Source organism: Tripterygium wilfordii, chromosome 4, assembly GCF_013401445.1.
Source record: "Tripterygium wilfordii isolate XIE 37 chromosome 4, ASM1340144v1, whole genome shotgun sequence".
Lineage (NCBI taxonomy): Eukaryota > Viridiplantae > Streptophyta > Magnoliopsida > Celastrales > Celastraceae > Tripterygium > Tripterygium wilfordii.
The window spans coordinates 9,924,974-9,936,928 of record NC_052235.1 but is presented as its reverse complement, the minus strand read 5'-3'; the positions used below and the strand labels follow the sequence as shown (position 1 = coordinate 9,936,928).

The following is an 11,955-nucleotide window of genomic DNA, read 5'->3' as shown; positions in this document are numbered from 1 at the left end:
AGGAGTCCTTAGGGTTCTCAAATTAGGAGACCCTACACTATATATAGGGCATGACCGGCCATCATCCCAACTTTCCAGCTTTCTCTTGTGTTTTGGTTCTCTTGAATTATGGGATTCTTTGCTTTAAATTGTTTGTATTGTAATATGAGGAACTAATCCTCTTGCTAGGGCTCTAATGTAGCCGAGCCATGAACATTCAACAATTTTGGTTATCCTAATTCATAGTTATTATTTTCATGTTGAGTATCTATTGGTGTGTTTAATGCTTTCAAATACCTTATCAATATTTGAATGATTTGATGTTCTGAACTGAGACCGGAAGGAGATGTTTAGATTTATGCTTCTAACAATAGATACCATAAGTTGCATGAACTATAGGAATATAGGTGCATGACATGTATTGTTGTTACATGATTATCCATAGAGCTTAATGGATTTTTGCTAGTGAATTATAGTGTTAGGAATAATAGGAATTGCTAGTAAAGGTACTTTCAATATAACCAGGAATGGAGTGTTGAATATGTTAGGGAAATCGACTGTCAACATGGATAATAATTGGAATTAGTTTACCAAAGGAGTAGAGTAGGATTGGTGATGGTGAAATTAGATGTCCTAGTGCTCTTTCTCTTGATTTTAAGTTACTGACTTTAATTGCTCACGTTTTAATTTATAGTTGCTAGTAATAGCTTAATTACAAAATCAATTTTCAATTATTCAAATAGAATTTACGGTCAATCATAATTCGTACTTAGTGAATCTCAATCAATCTCCGTGGGAAACGATCTTACGTATCATTATTACTACAACAGTATACGCGATGGATGGAGCAGAAGAAAGAGGTGGTTAATGTTATCCTAGTATGGCTAAAAATGACATACAACATGTACCGGCGAGAAGTGTAAAAATTGCCCCAATTTGGAGGCTGCAGTTGGTTAGTAGTTTAGGGTTCATGAAGTCAGGTGCCAGAAGATCAACAAGTGCCATGTAAATCAGGATACCAGCAGATGCTGAATTAAGAAGTCCTTGGATAATGAGTGCAGTAGGACTGTTTTGGTCGTAGATTTTCGATATTCCAATGCCAACGGAAATTCCAGGCAGGAGTTGTGAGGGAGAAAAATACAACCATGATTGCAACTGTTTTTCTCTTCTCTTCATTTTTGCCTGTACAATTTGTATTAGGGTCTGTTACTAATAAATCAAATGATAAATTTAATAACTAATACCTGAGAAATGCATCCACCAAGTCCTACTCCTTCAAAGAATCGATGAAAACTAAGTGCAGCTACCAGAGGCTTGATTGTCTTTGGGCTTTGAGAAGCACCAAGTGATAATTCAATGATCACAGAATGGACAACAATCCCCAACTCCAAAACCTGCAAACACGCACACACACATATATATCTATATATATATATATTGTAATATTTATGTTACATTTATAATCCAGATTGCACAATGAACTTTACACAGATCATGACATTACAAGTTCTTGTTATCCTTTCCTTAATTTCTGAAACAAAAAAGAAAAAATAAACAAGTGACAAACTTAAACCTTGTGCCTTCATCCTTGATGAAACTTTATTGTATCAGTTAAGACAAACAAGGTTAATCCTACAAACAATCTGATTGTTTGTTTGTGTTTGTGTTTGTGTTTGCCTCTAGGAGAGCATATTCTGTCCTAACAAAGAAAGGAGCATAATTCTTGTGTTACCTGAGAAATGATGCGATGCCGGATAAGGTCAGATGAATTTGTTCTCTGTAATGTAAGAGCAAGGCCCTGAAAGTGACCTCCATCAATATTATGAGCCTCATTGGGGATAGTACTCATCTCTTCATCACCATTCACAGGCTTAGCTTTTCTCAACTCAAGCGTCCTATGGAATCCAGCAGCAAGACTCTCCATCATCAGAGTACCAATAGCCACAAAACCAGCAAAAGGAAATTCTCGCGACGGTTTTTCGCTAAGGCAAGGACTTGCTAAGCTGTCAAAAGCATCAGGAAGTATGTGAACGAATCCAGTGGCCAAGATCACACCAGCAGCAAAGGACTTGATTAGGAAAAAAGGTTCTTTATCTGGTCGTAGACATGATATGTTTTTGACTAAAAATGGAGACAAACTCCTAGTGAACTGGCAACTAGGATTGAAGCTATTGCAACAAGTTTGTATTTGAGTGGCTCAGCTGAGTTTTGGTTCTTCTCTTGTGCTTCACATGTGCAATTTGAAGAAGAGACCAAGACAGGAAAAAGGAAAATGAGAAAGACTAAAGCACAATATCTTCATAGACCGGGTTGTCCATTGATGTGCCAATTATATCCATATAATTGTACATCCATTTACATGAAATCTTGCATTGTTTAGAGTCATTTTGGAATTAATTCTGCCTAAAAAGTGTTTAATTGTGTATTTCAGGTGTAAGGGCGAATATGGAAGAAAAGCAGCGAATTGGAGAGAAAGAGACAAGAAGTGGAGACAGAGAGAAAATCTGATCGATCGGCCTCATGGTCCGATCGATCGGACATCATTGAAGAAGAAAAGAGACAGAGGAGAATTCCGATCGATCAGACCAGAGTCCGATTGATCGGCCAGAATTGCGAAACGATTCTGAAGATTTGTAAAATGCCCGAACTTGCCCTAAACCCAAATGGTCCCATTCAAAACGGCACAGACTTATTAAAAAAATGACTTGAGGGTTGTTAGGAGTATAAACACTACAACAGAACTAGAAATTGGTGACAAAAAATTGCATCAATTTTTTTGTTGATGCTAAATCGCACTAATTCGCAACAAAAATCTTGTTGATGCAAAATATTTAACTTTTTGCAACAAAATTAAATTCTTGACGCTGAATGTTATGTTTTGGCAACAATATCCTATATTGTTGCGAAAAGGGACGAGTTTTAGCATCAATAAATTTTTTAATTCGAATTTTAAGGCCTTTGGCAACAAGTTATTTTATTAACGCTAAAAGTTAAGGCCTTTGGCAACGGTTTATTTTATTGATGCAAAATCATATTAATGGTCAGCAATGAAAAAAATATTTGATGCGGAAAGTATAAAACCTTTGGCATTAAAAATTATTTTAATACAATTTTTATTGGTAATAATATTTTGTGATGCGAAACATTTTCGCATTGATACCATATTTTGATCTCAATTAATGATGCAATAATTGTAATTCTTATGTATCTATGTTTATACATTTATACTTAGAACCTTTACAAGTTTTGACCATTTTTGGATTGACAACTTTTTCATTTGGTCCAAAAATAGCCACTTGATGATACTTGAACAAAAAAAAGTGCAGCCCTGTGAAAAAAAATGCGGCCCTCATAGTAAGGTAAAAGTAGAAATTTATTTCAGCAACGAAATTTCAATTTCTCAATGCTAAAATTGTCAGATTATGCTTACTGACAGACCTTGGGGCTTTACTACTTTGTGCTATCTGTACAATATGTACATGTGTGAAAATGAACACTCGACTCCACTTTGATGGATTTGACTCTCTTGAAAGTCGTTCAATAGACACAGAGAAGATAAGGAGGAACATGTCTTCCTCTAGAGTAGCAAATGGTACTGAAAGATTGCCATAGTTCCGAAAAAGAAGTGCAGCACCATAATTCTATAATAAAAAAGTTGCATTTCAACAAAGACCATCACAAGCATTGCCAAATTTACAATACCAATATTTCTTCACAGAAAAATGTCATAAGTCTATAACAAAAAATTTGCAGCACTCTCTCTTATTTAAAAGCCTAGCACTCTTCTGACTTTTTACAATAGAAGTTTTCAAAGGTGATCCAAAGCTTCTTTTACACACATGATCAGACCCAAATAATTTTCCCACCACTCTTCTCTGCAAATTAAAAATACACAAAGTTAATGAGACTCAAGCATCCCGAAACCATGCTACTTTAAATACAAAGTGCTGAAAAAAAGACTATCAAGTGCCAAGAAAAGACCAAAAATACTTAACAAAGTTACCATAAAGTTTTATACTCATATACCTTACTCATCATCCATTGTAGCAATCTCAACATCATTACTTGAAGAGTCAGTATCATAATCACTTTCATCACCATCTTCTTGTCCACTTAAAGTATTTGTCATGATGCTTGATCCCTCCATATCATTTCTTTGCAAATCAATCACGTCTTCAGTAAAGGCAGTAGAACAACTTGAAATATGCATTGTGCTTGCCAATTCATTATGTTGGTATGGCTCATAGAGTGTCTCAACGTTGTTGTCTTGCCATCCCTTCTCTAATTCAGGCACATCATACAAATTTCGAGGTTTTACCTTAACCACAGTATGCCAACTCGAGTTTTTTATTCCTTTCACATAATATACTTGATCAGCTTGACTCGCTAGAACAAAAGGCTCATTTTGATAGCAAATACGAGTCATATCAAGAGTGATAAATCCAAAGTCATCTTTATTGTATCCCCTAGTTTGATTCCTACCTTGTGGTGGAACATCAAACCAATCACACCTGTATAGCACAACTCTATTTTCTCCCAAATATTCAAGTTCAATGATATTCTTTATGACACCATAGTAATCAACACTACCTGTGAGTTCATCACCTTTGACAATAACACCACTGTTTTGGGTTTTTAAGGACAACTCACGTTCTTTTGTATGGAATCTAAACCCCTTCGTGATATATCCTTTATAAAATGTAACACGTCTATCTGGTCCTCGAGCCAATGAAAACAATTGATCATGTGCACGTTCATCATTTTCCTCGCGTAATTGAGTAACCTACAACAAAAAATAGTCGTCAATTAAATTGATAAATTTATATCCAAGTACTTGCATTTGAAAGTTAGATTAAAATACATAATCAAGCCTATATATTCCAACAAAAACTTACACGCTTTTCAAACCAAGTGGCGAATTGCTCTTGGTGTCTCTTCTCTACATTCCTAGAACTTTGTCTCAGGAGCTCATCCATGTGTTCTTCAACCCACGGATTAACATCTTCACAATTTTTAAGCACATAAAAGTGAGCTTGCATATGCTCTAATACACTCAATTCCTTATATTCACCTTGCATCAAAAACCGACCACTTGTTTTGAAGATCGATATACCCTGATATTGTTCCTCACCCGTGCCATCAAAGTTTCTCTCAGTCTGAAAAGCTTCTCTCTCTGAATCTTTTAAGTATCTTGAGCAGAACGTCATACATTCTTCTAAAATGTAACCTTCAGCTATTGAACCTTCGGGTCGTGCTTTGTTACGGACATAGCCTTTTAGAGTATGTAAATACCTGTAAAATAATAAATAATAAACACTTAATATTTTAAATATTTATAGCAACAAAACAAATCATTAAGAGATGAAATCATATCAAAAAAGTTGATAAATTTTCTATCACACCTTTCGATTGGATACATCCAACGATATTGCACAGGTCCACCAATCTCAGCCTCACTAGCTATATGAATCAGCAAGTGAACCATGATATCAAAAAAGGCAGGTGGAAAAATCATTTCCAATCTACAAAGTGTTACTCCAATTTGAGCATCAAGATCCTTTAGGTCCTCAACGTTTAGTACTTTTGAGCATAATTTTCCAAAAAATAGGCTTACATCAATTAGTGGACCACATACTTCTCTAGGAAGAAGATCACGTATTGCAAGTGGTAGTAGTCGTTCTAGAAGTACATGACAATCATGACTCTTCAATCCATATATCTTACACTCTTTGACATGCACACATCGAGCAATGTTTGATGCATATGAATCAGGCATCTTGATATCTTTTAAGAATTGGCACAAAGCTCTCTTTTCACTTAAGTGTAAGTTGTACTTTGCGGGAGGTAAGCAATACTTGTCACCCACTTTAACAGGATGAAGTTCTTTCTTTATACCCATCAACTGAAGATCAAGACGAGCATTTAAATTGTCTTTCGTTTTTCCATCAAGATCTAATAGTGTACCCAAGATACTGTCACAAACGTTTTTCTCAATATGCATTACATCGAGATTATGTCGTAAAGATAATGTCTTCCAATAAGGCAACTCAAAGAAAATACTCTTTTTCTTCCAATTAACAGTCTTATCATCTCTTTTTCTCTTCCTTGTAAGCTTTCCAAACTTTACTTGGTCAAACATATCATATTGCTTTAACACATCGTACCCAGAAAGTCTTTTCGGAGCTTAACGATGTTCCATATGATTATCAAATAAACGCCGATTTTTTCGCCAAGGATGTTCATGAGACAAGGACCTTCGGTGACCCATATAACAATGCTTTCGACCATGCTTTAATCTATAAGAACAAGTATTTTTATTACAACAAGGACATGCCAACTCACCTTTTGTGCTCCAACCAGACATCATGGCATAAGCAGGGAAATCATTTATCGTCCACAATAACATTGCACGAAGCTGAAAATTTTGTTGTAAAGAAGCATCAAATGTTTGGATACCAACTTCCCATAGGTCTTTCAAATCATCAATCAGTGGTGCCAAGTATATGTCTATGTCATTACCTGGAGATTTTGGTCCAGGAATAAGTAAACATAACATCCAATATGAATGTTTCATGCAAAGCCAAGGAGGCAAGTTATAGGGGATCATGACAACAGGCCAAGTGCTATGTGAAATGCTCATGGTTCCAAATGGATTGAAACCATCACTCGCTAGTCCAAGTCTCACGTTGCGAGATTCTATAGCAAAGGATGGATGTTTATCATCAAAATCTTTCCATTCTTTTGAATCTGCCGGGTGTCGTAGAATTCCATCATTTTCTCGTTCATCCCTATGCCATCTCATAGCTGAAGCTGTTTCTTTTGACATAAACAATTGTTGAAGACGTGGTTTTAGTGGAAAGTAACGTAAAAGCTTTCGCGGTACCCTCTTCTTTTTTTTCTTGAATATTGGTACCTCATTGCCTACAACTTCTGGAACTTTTTGCCATCTAGCTTCTCCACATTCTGGGCATTGGTCCATCACTGAATTTTCCTTACAAAATAAAACGCAATCATTAACACATGCATCTATTTTTTTGTACATTAACCCAAGAGCTGAAACCATCTTTCGAGCCTCCCTCATAGATGCAGGACATGTATTGTCTGGTGGAAGAATAAATCTTATAAAATCTAACAATCCATTCAGCCCCCTATCAGTGAAACCATAAAGACATTTAAGCTAAAAGATTTTGACAACAAAAGATAGTTTGGATAACTTATCAAAGTTCGGGTATAGCTTCTGCTCTGCATCCTTCAACAATTGGTAAAATTTTTTGGCCTCCTCATTTGGTTGTTCAGGATCACAATTATCGAAGTGCTCCCCGATACCTGCAAGGATATCCCCAAAACCTCCACCTCTTGACATGTTATACAACATTTCAAATGTGGCAGCATCATCATTTTCTGCATTATTATCATCATTTGCCTCAACTCCATCATCAATAGGCACGTCGTTTAAGCTTTCACCATGGTAAATCCATTTAGTGTAACTTTTTTCCATCCCCCATCTAAATAAATCGAACTTAACATCACTTTTATCCTTAAAATAGACATTGTTGCACTTACAACACGGACACCGTATTTTATCAGTAACCCCTTCACAAGAAAAGGCGATATCTAAAAATGTATCCATACCCTTCTCATATTCAGGTGTTCCTTTATTCAAATGAACCCAACTCTTATCCATGAATTTAGTTTCTGCAAATATGGAGGGCATTCATACTCTATAAGTTACTAGAAAATATTTTTTGTAAAAAAAAAAAAATCTACTGCTCAAGTGAACCAAATATCAACACATTGAAACACAGTGACAAGACCACAGATTAAGAAGTCTACAGATTAAGAACTCCATTGAGGTAAGTGAAAACACAATATATAAGGGGGAAAAATTCGAACCATAATATATAGGTGAAACAGAGCATGAGTAGTTAGAACTCATCCATTCAAGAGAACCAAATATCCACATACCGTGTTAAAGTTCAAAATTGCAGAGAGATGATCCCCTTCCTTGCTTCAGATTTGGAGATGTAGGTATGTGTAGTACCCGGTTTTCGTCCGGCCAAAAAAAATACAAAATACAAAAATAATAATAATAAAAACAAATATATTAAAAATATATATATATATCATATAAAAAATATAAAAAAAATATATAAAAAAAATATAAAAAAGAAGGAAAAGATAAAGTGGCCGAAAGTAGAGTAAAAAAAAAAGGAAGTGAAAAGGGGAAGGCTTTGGCTTTTGGTGAAAAAAAACAAAAAAAAGAAGAGAGGAAGAGAGGAAGAGAGGAGAGAGGAAGAAGAGAAGAAGAGAAGGAGAGAAGGAGAGAAGGGGAAAACCGATTCTTTGGATTTTTTTTGGTAGAAGCTTCATACCCCTCATATCTTTCACTCAAGTATTGCTCTATTTACACTTGATTTCAATGTTTGATTCATTTTTAGCATCCTCGGATGTTGACTAAGAATGGACATGGTGTTTCTTGCATTCACCTTGGACATATGTGATGCTTGGGAGTGTTTTCGATACTAATATGTTGAGCCCTTTCTCTTTGCATTTTTTTTCTTCTATTTCTTGTTGGAAAAAGCGGGAGAGACCATATTTGGATTTGATTTTCTTGGTTGGGATACGTGTGAATCTCATAATGTGGTCTTGACTCGATTTAAATCTTGATTTACATTTGAGTATTCTATTTTTCCCTCTCTTTATGTTTGTTTTGTTGGACGAGGCTCGGGTTTGGATATTATTTGGACGAGTTGATGGAGGCTTGAGCAATTTCAAGATTTTGTTTGGTTTATTGCAATTTGTGTATATTTGGCCCCCCATATTGTGTAATTTATCTTATTCATGTCGATTTGTATAATTTCGACATTTATTATTTGGATTATTTGTACAAGTGTGGATTATGAATATATAGGCTTAAAGTTGAATATAGGTCATTTCAATTAAAGAAATCATAAGTTGATTTCCTTTATTTGAATTATGAACCTTATTTGATTTCATTTATGAATTTGCCATAAGTTGGCAATAATAGGTTAAATTGATAGATGGCACTTTTCCAAATAATCATTTATGCCATAAGTTGGTATTTAAAATTAAACCTACCAAAAGTTGGTAGGTCATTTTATCATTTATGCCATAAGTTGGTATTTAAAATTAAACCTACCAAAAGTTGGTAGGTCATTTTATCATTTATGCCATAAGTTGGTATTTAAAATTAAACCTACTAAAAGTTGGTAGGGCATTTTATTAAATAAACCATAAGTTGGTATCTAAAATTAAACCTACCAAAAGTTGGTAGGACATTTTATCATTAACACCATAAGTTGGTGTTTAAAATTAAACCTACCAAAGTTGGTAGGACATTTTATCATTAACACCATAAGTTGGTGTTTTAAATTAAATCTACCAAAAGTTGGTAGTGTGTCCCCAAATAAAAACTATCATAAGTTTTAGTAATATTACAATTTCTTTTAATGCTATCATAAGTTGATAGTATTTTTACAAATCTTTTCCCAAAACTATCATAAGTTGATAGTGTTATTTCAAACCTATTTCCAAATAAAAACCATCATAAATTGATAGTAATATTCCAAGCTTTTTTTCAAACACTATCATAAGTTGATAAGTGTGTTGAAAGTAATAATTCAAACTTTAACAATTATATCTTGCAAAGAGCAAGTATCCATAAGATAGCCATGAAATTAATTAGGGTAACCGTTTTCAAACGGGAGTTGTGGGGTGCCTAACACCTTCCCCACACTCAATCGATCCCCGTACCCTTTTCTCTGGTTCGCAAGTTTTTTTGGTGTCCAATTGCACTTTAAATCAATTGGTGGCGACTCTAAACATTTTTCATCCTCCCACGCCGGTCCGCGTCGTGACCCCGGTTGCGACAACTGGCGACTCTGCTGGGGACACCAGGTTTTTTAAACCTAAGAGGGTCAAGCCCATATGATTAAATTGATTGGCTACGGTTACTTCTTCTTGTATGATTAATTGTTTGTTTCCTTTATATGTCAGAGATGTTGATTTATTTTGTTGTGGTAAAGTATTTGTCATCTCATACATTTACACTCATTGTAGCCTACCAGCTGGGCTCTACCTTTAGTATTAGAGAGGGTTGACCACTATTCTCGTGAGATTCGGTCTCCGCATGGGTAGTGGAAGATATCCTCACCGGATCGACTTTTCTTAAAAGTTAAGGGAGGAGCTTTTGTCCCAATAGTTGGGATTTTAAAAGCAACATGATCTGGGACCTCGCAGAATAGTTAGATAAACTTACCCAAGCACTTTATAAAGCCCTAGATCCATGCCCGAAACCTCCAGAAATTTAGGTTACCCCGTGTAATGGCATATTCTATTTTTGTGTGATTTACTCATTTGTCGTCGATGTTTTGTCTTACACATTTTTAATTGTAATTTCCATTATTGGTTTCTTCTCTCTTGCATTCACGTAGGCACAGTCATTGCATTTTGTCAAACTAAATAAGTTCATAGTCATGCATGAAAAAAAAAACAAAAAAAAAAACACCAATTCACTCATGTCTTTGCCATCCTTATAGTATAAGATTACAATTGTGAATTGCTAAAGCAATGAAAATGAACAACAAAAAAATATAATGGGGCAGTTTGTGAGGAAATTGACTCTTAATTTTCTTGTTGATCAAGTGGGAATGGATCATTCTATGTCTGATTCTGAGGAGGTTTACGTTTTGGCTGTCGATGACAACCTGGTTAATAGACCAGTCATTGAAAGGTTGCTCAAGATTACTTCCTGTAAAGTAACTGCAGTGGACAGTGGAATAAGAATACTTCAGTTTCTGGGATTAGACGAGGAGAATAATTGTCCTGTTGGGTTTGATAGTTTGAAAGTGGATCTAATTATCACCAATTACTGTATGCCTGGAATGACAGGAGATGAGTTGCTAAAGAAAATCAAGGAATCGTCTGCCTTAAGAGAGATTCCGGTGGTAATCAGGTCATCTGAGAACGTAGTGACTCGAATCGACAGATGCTTGGAAGAAGGAGTAGAGGATTTTATTGTAAAGTCAGTGAAGTTGTCCGATGTGAAGCGCTTGAAAGGTTACATGACCAGAGACGGAAACCAAGAGAGATGCATCAACAACAAGAGAAAGCTTCCGGAGACTTGTGATCTATGTTTATTACCACCATCACCATCAGAGCCATGTTCTCCACCACCGTTGGAATCTCTTATCAGACAGCTTAAAAGGTCCTGCTTGGATTAAATCCTGATCGTCTGTTATGTACCCTGCCTCACTGTGCAAATATTCATAATTTCTCGGGGAGTGTGAAAGTTTTTTTTATTATTATTCTATTTTATTTTTATCTAGTTGAAAAAAAAAGAAAAAAAAAAGAGAAAAGAGTCGTCCTCAAGCGGGGAAATGAACAGTTGAGTGTGACAGTTTTGTTTTTTTATTATTATCTGGTTGAAAAGAGAAGCAGGAAGAAAAAAATTCGTCCTCAAGCGGGGAAAATAACAGTGGAAGGTGACAGTAAAGTAAGTACTGATGTGACAGGCACCGCGAATGTCTTCGCATATGCAGAGCCATCTTCGTCTTCATCTCCATCTCAAATCATTTCTGGCAAAAGCGTGTCTTCATCTCCGTCTCCATCTTCATCTCCGTCTCCATCTTCATCTCCATTAGTTATGGTAAAAGTGTGTTTTCTCTCACAAAGATCAAGAGCTATGCCGAGACGCTCACGCACCATCGCCTCAAGATTGCAATCCAGGCTTGCGTTGTTCAACGAAGCTGAAATTATTCCGGAGTGTAGAATTGATGAAACGGTACAGCGAGAAGCAATCAACAAATGGGCGATACACTGCTTGAGGGAGCATTCCTTGCTGTTTTTAGTAGATCCAGATCTAGAAAATGACTTACTGGTGTATCCTCAGATCGTTCGCTCCTTCTATCACACTCTCATCGAGCTACCACGAAGTGAGCGGACTAGGAATCAACT

At 35.8% G+C, this 11,955-nt stretch overlaps 2 protein-coding genes and 1 pseudogene across 2 annotated transcripts; all 3 read right to left on the bottom strand.

Annotated features, from left to right (window-relative positions):
- Window positions 1–849: 849 nt before the first annotated feature.
- LOC119996940 lies at window positions 850–4,001 on the bottom strand (annotated as a pseudogene).
- On the bottom strand, window positions 3,586–8,012 carry LOC119997952. Its single transcript, XM_038845198.1, has 5 exons — window positions 7,945–8,012; window positions 5,382–7,674; window positions 4,875–5,271; window positions 4,006–4,762; window positions 3,586–3,854 (listed from the first exon to the last, which is right to left on the bottom strand). Exons 2-4 carry the CDS (start codon window positions 6,116–6,118, stop codon window positions 4,007–4,009), a joined length of 1,890 nt encoding a protein of 629 aa, XP_038701126.1. The 5' UTR covers window positions 6,119–7,674; window positions 7,945–8,012; the 3' UTR covers window positions 3,586–3,854; window position 4,006.
- On the bottom strand, window positions 6,164–7,663 carry LOC119996939. Its single transcript, XM_038843718.1, has 2 exons — window positions 7,194–7,663; window positions 6,164–7,127 (listed from the first exon to the last, which is right to left on the bottom strand). The coding sequence occupies exons 1-2, from the start codon at window positions 7,661–7,663 to the stop codon at window positions 6,164–6,166; spliced, it is 1,434 nt and encodes a 477-aa protein (XP_038699646.1).
- Window positions 8,013–11,955: the final 3,943 nt, after the last annotated feature.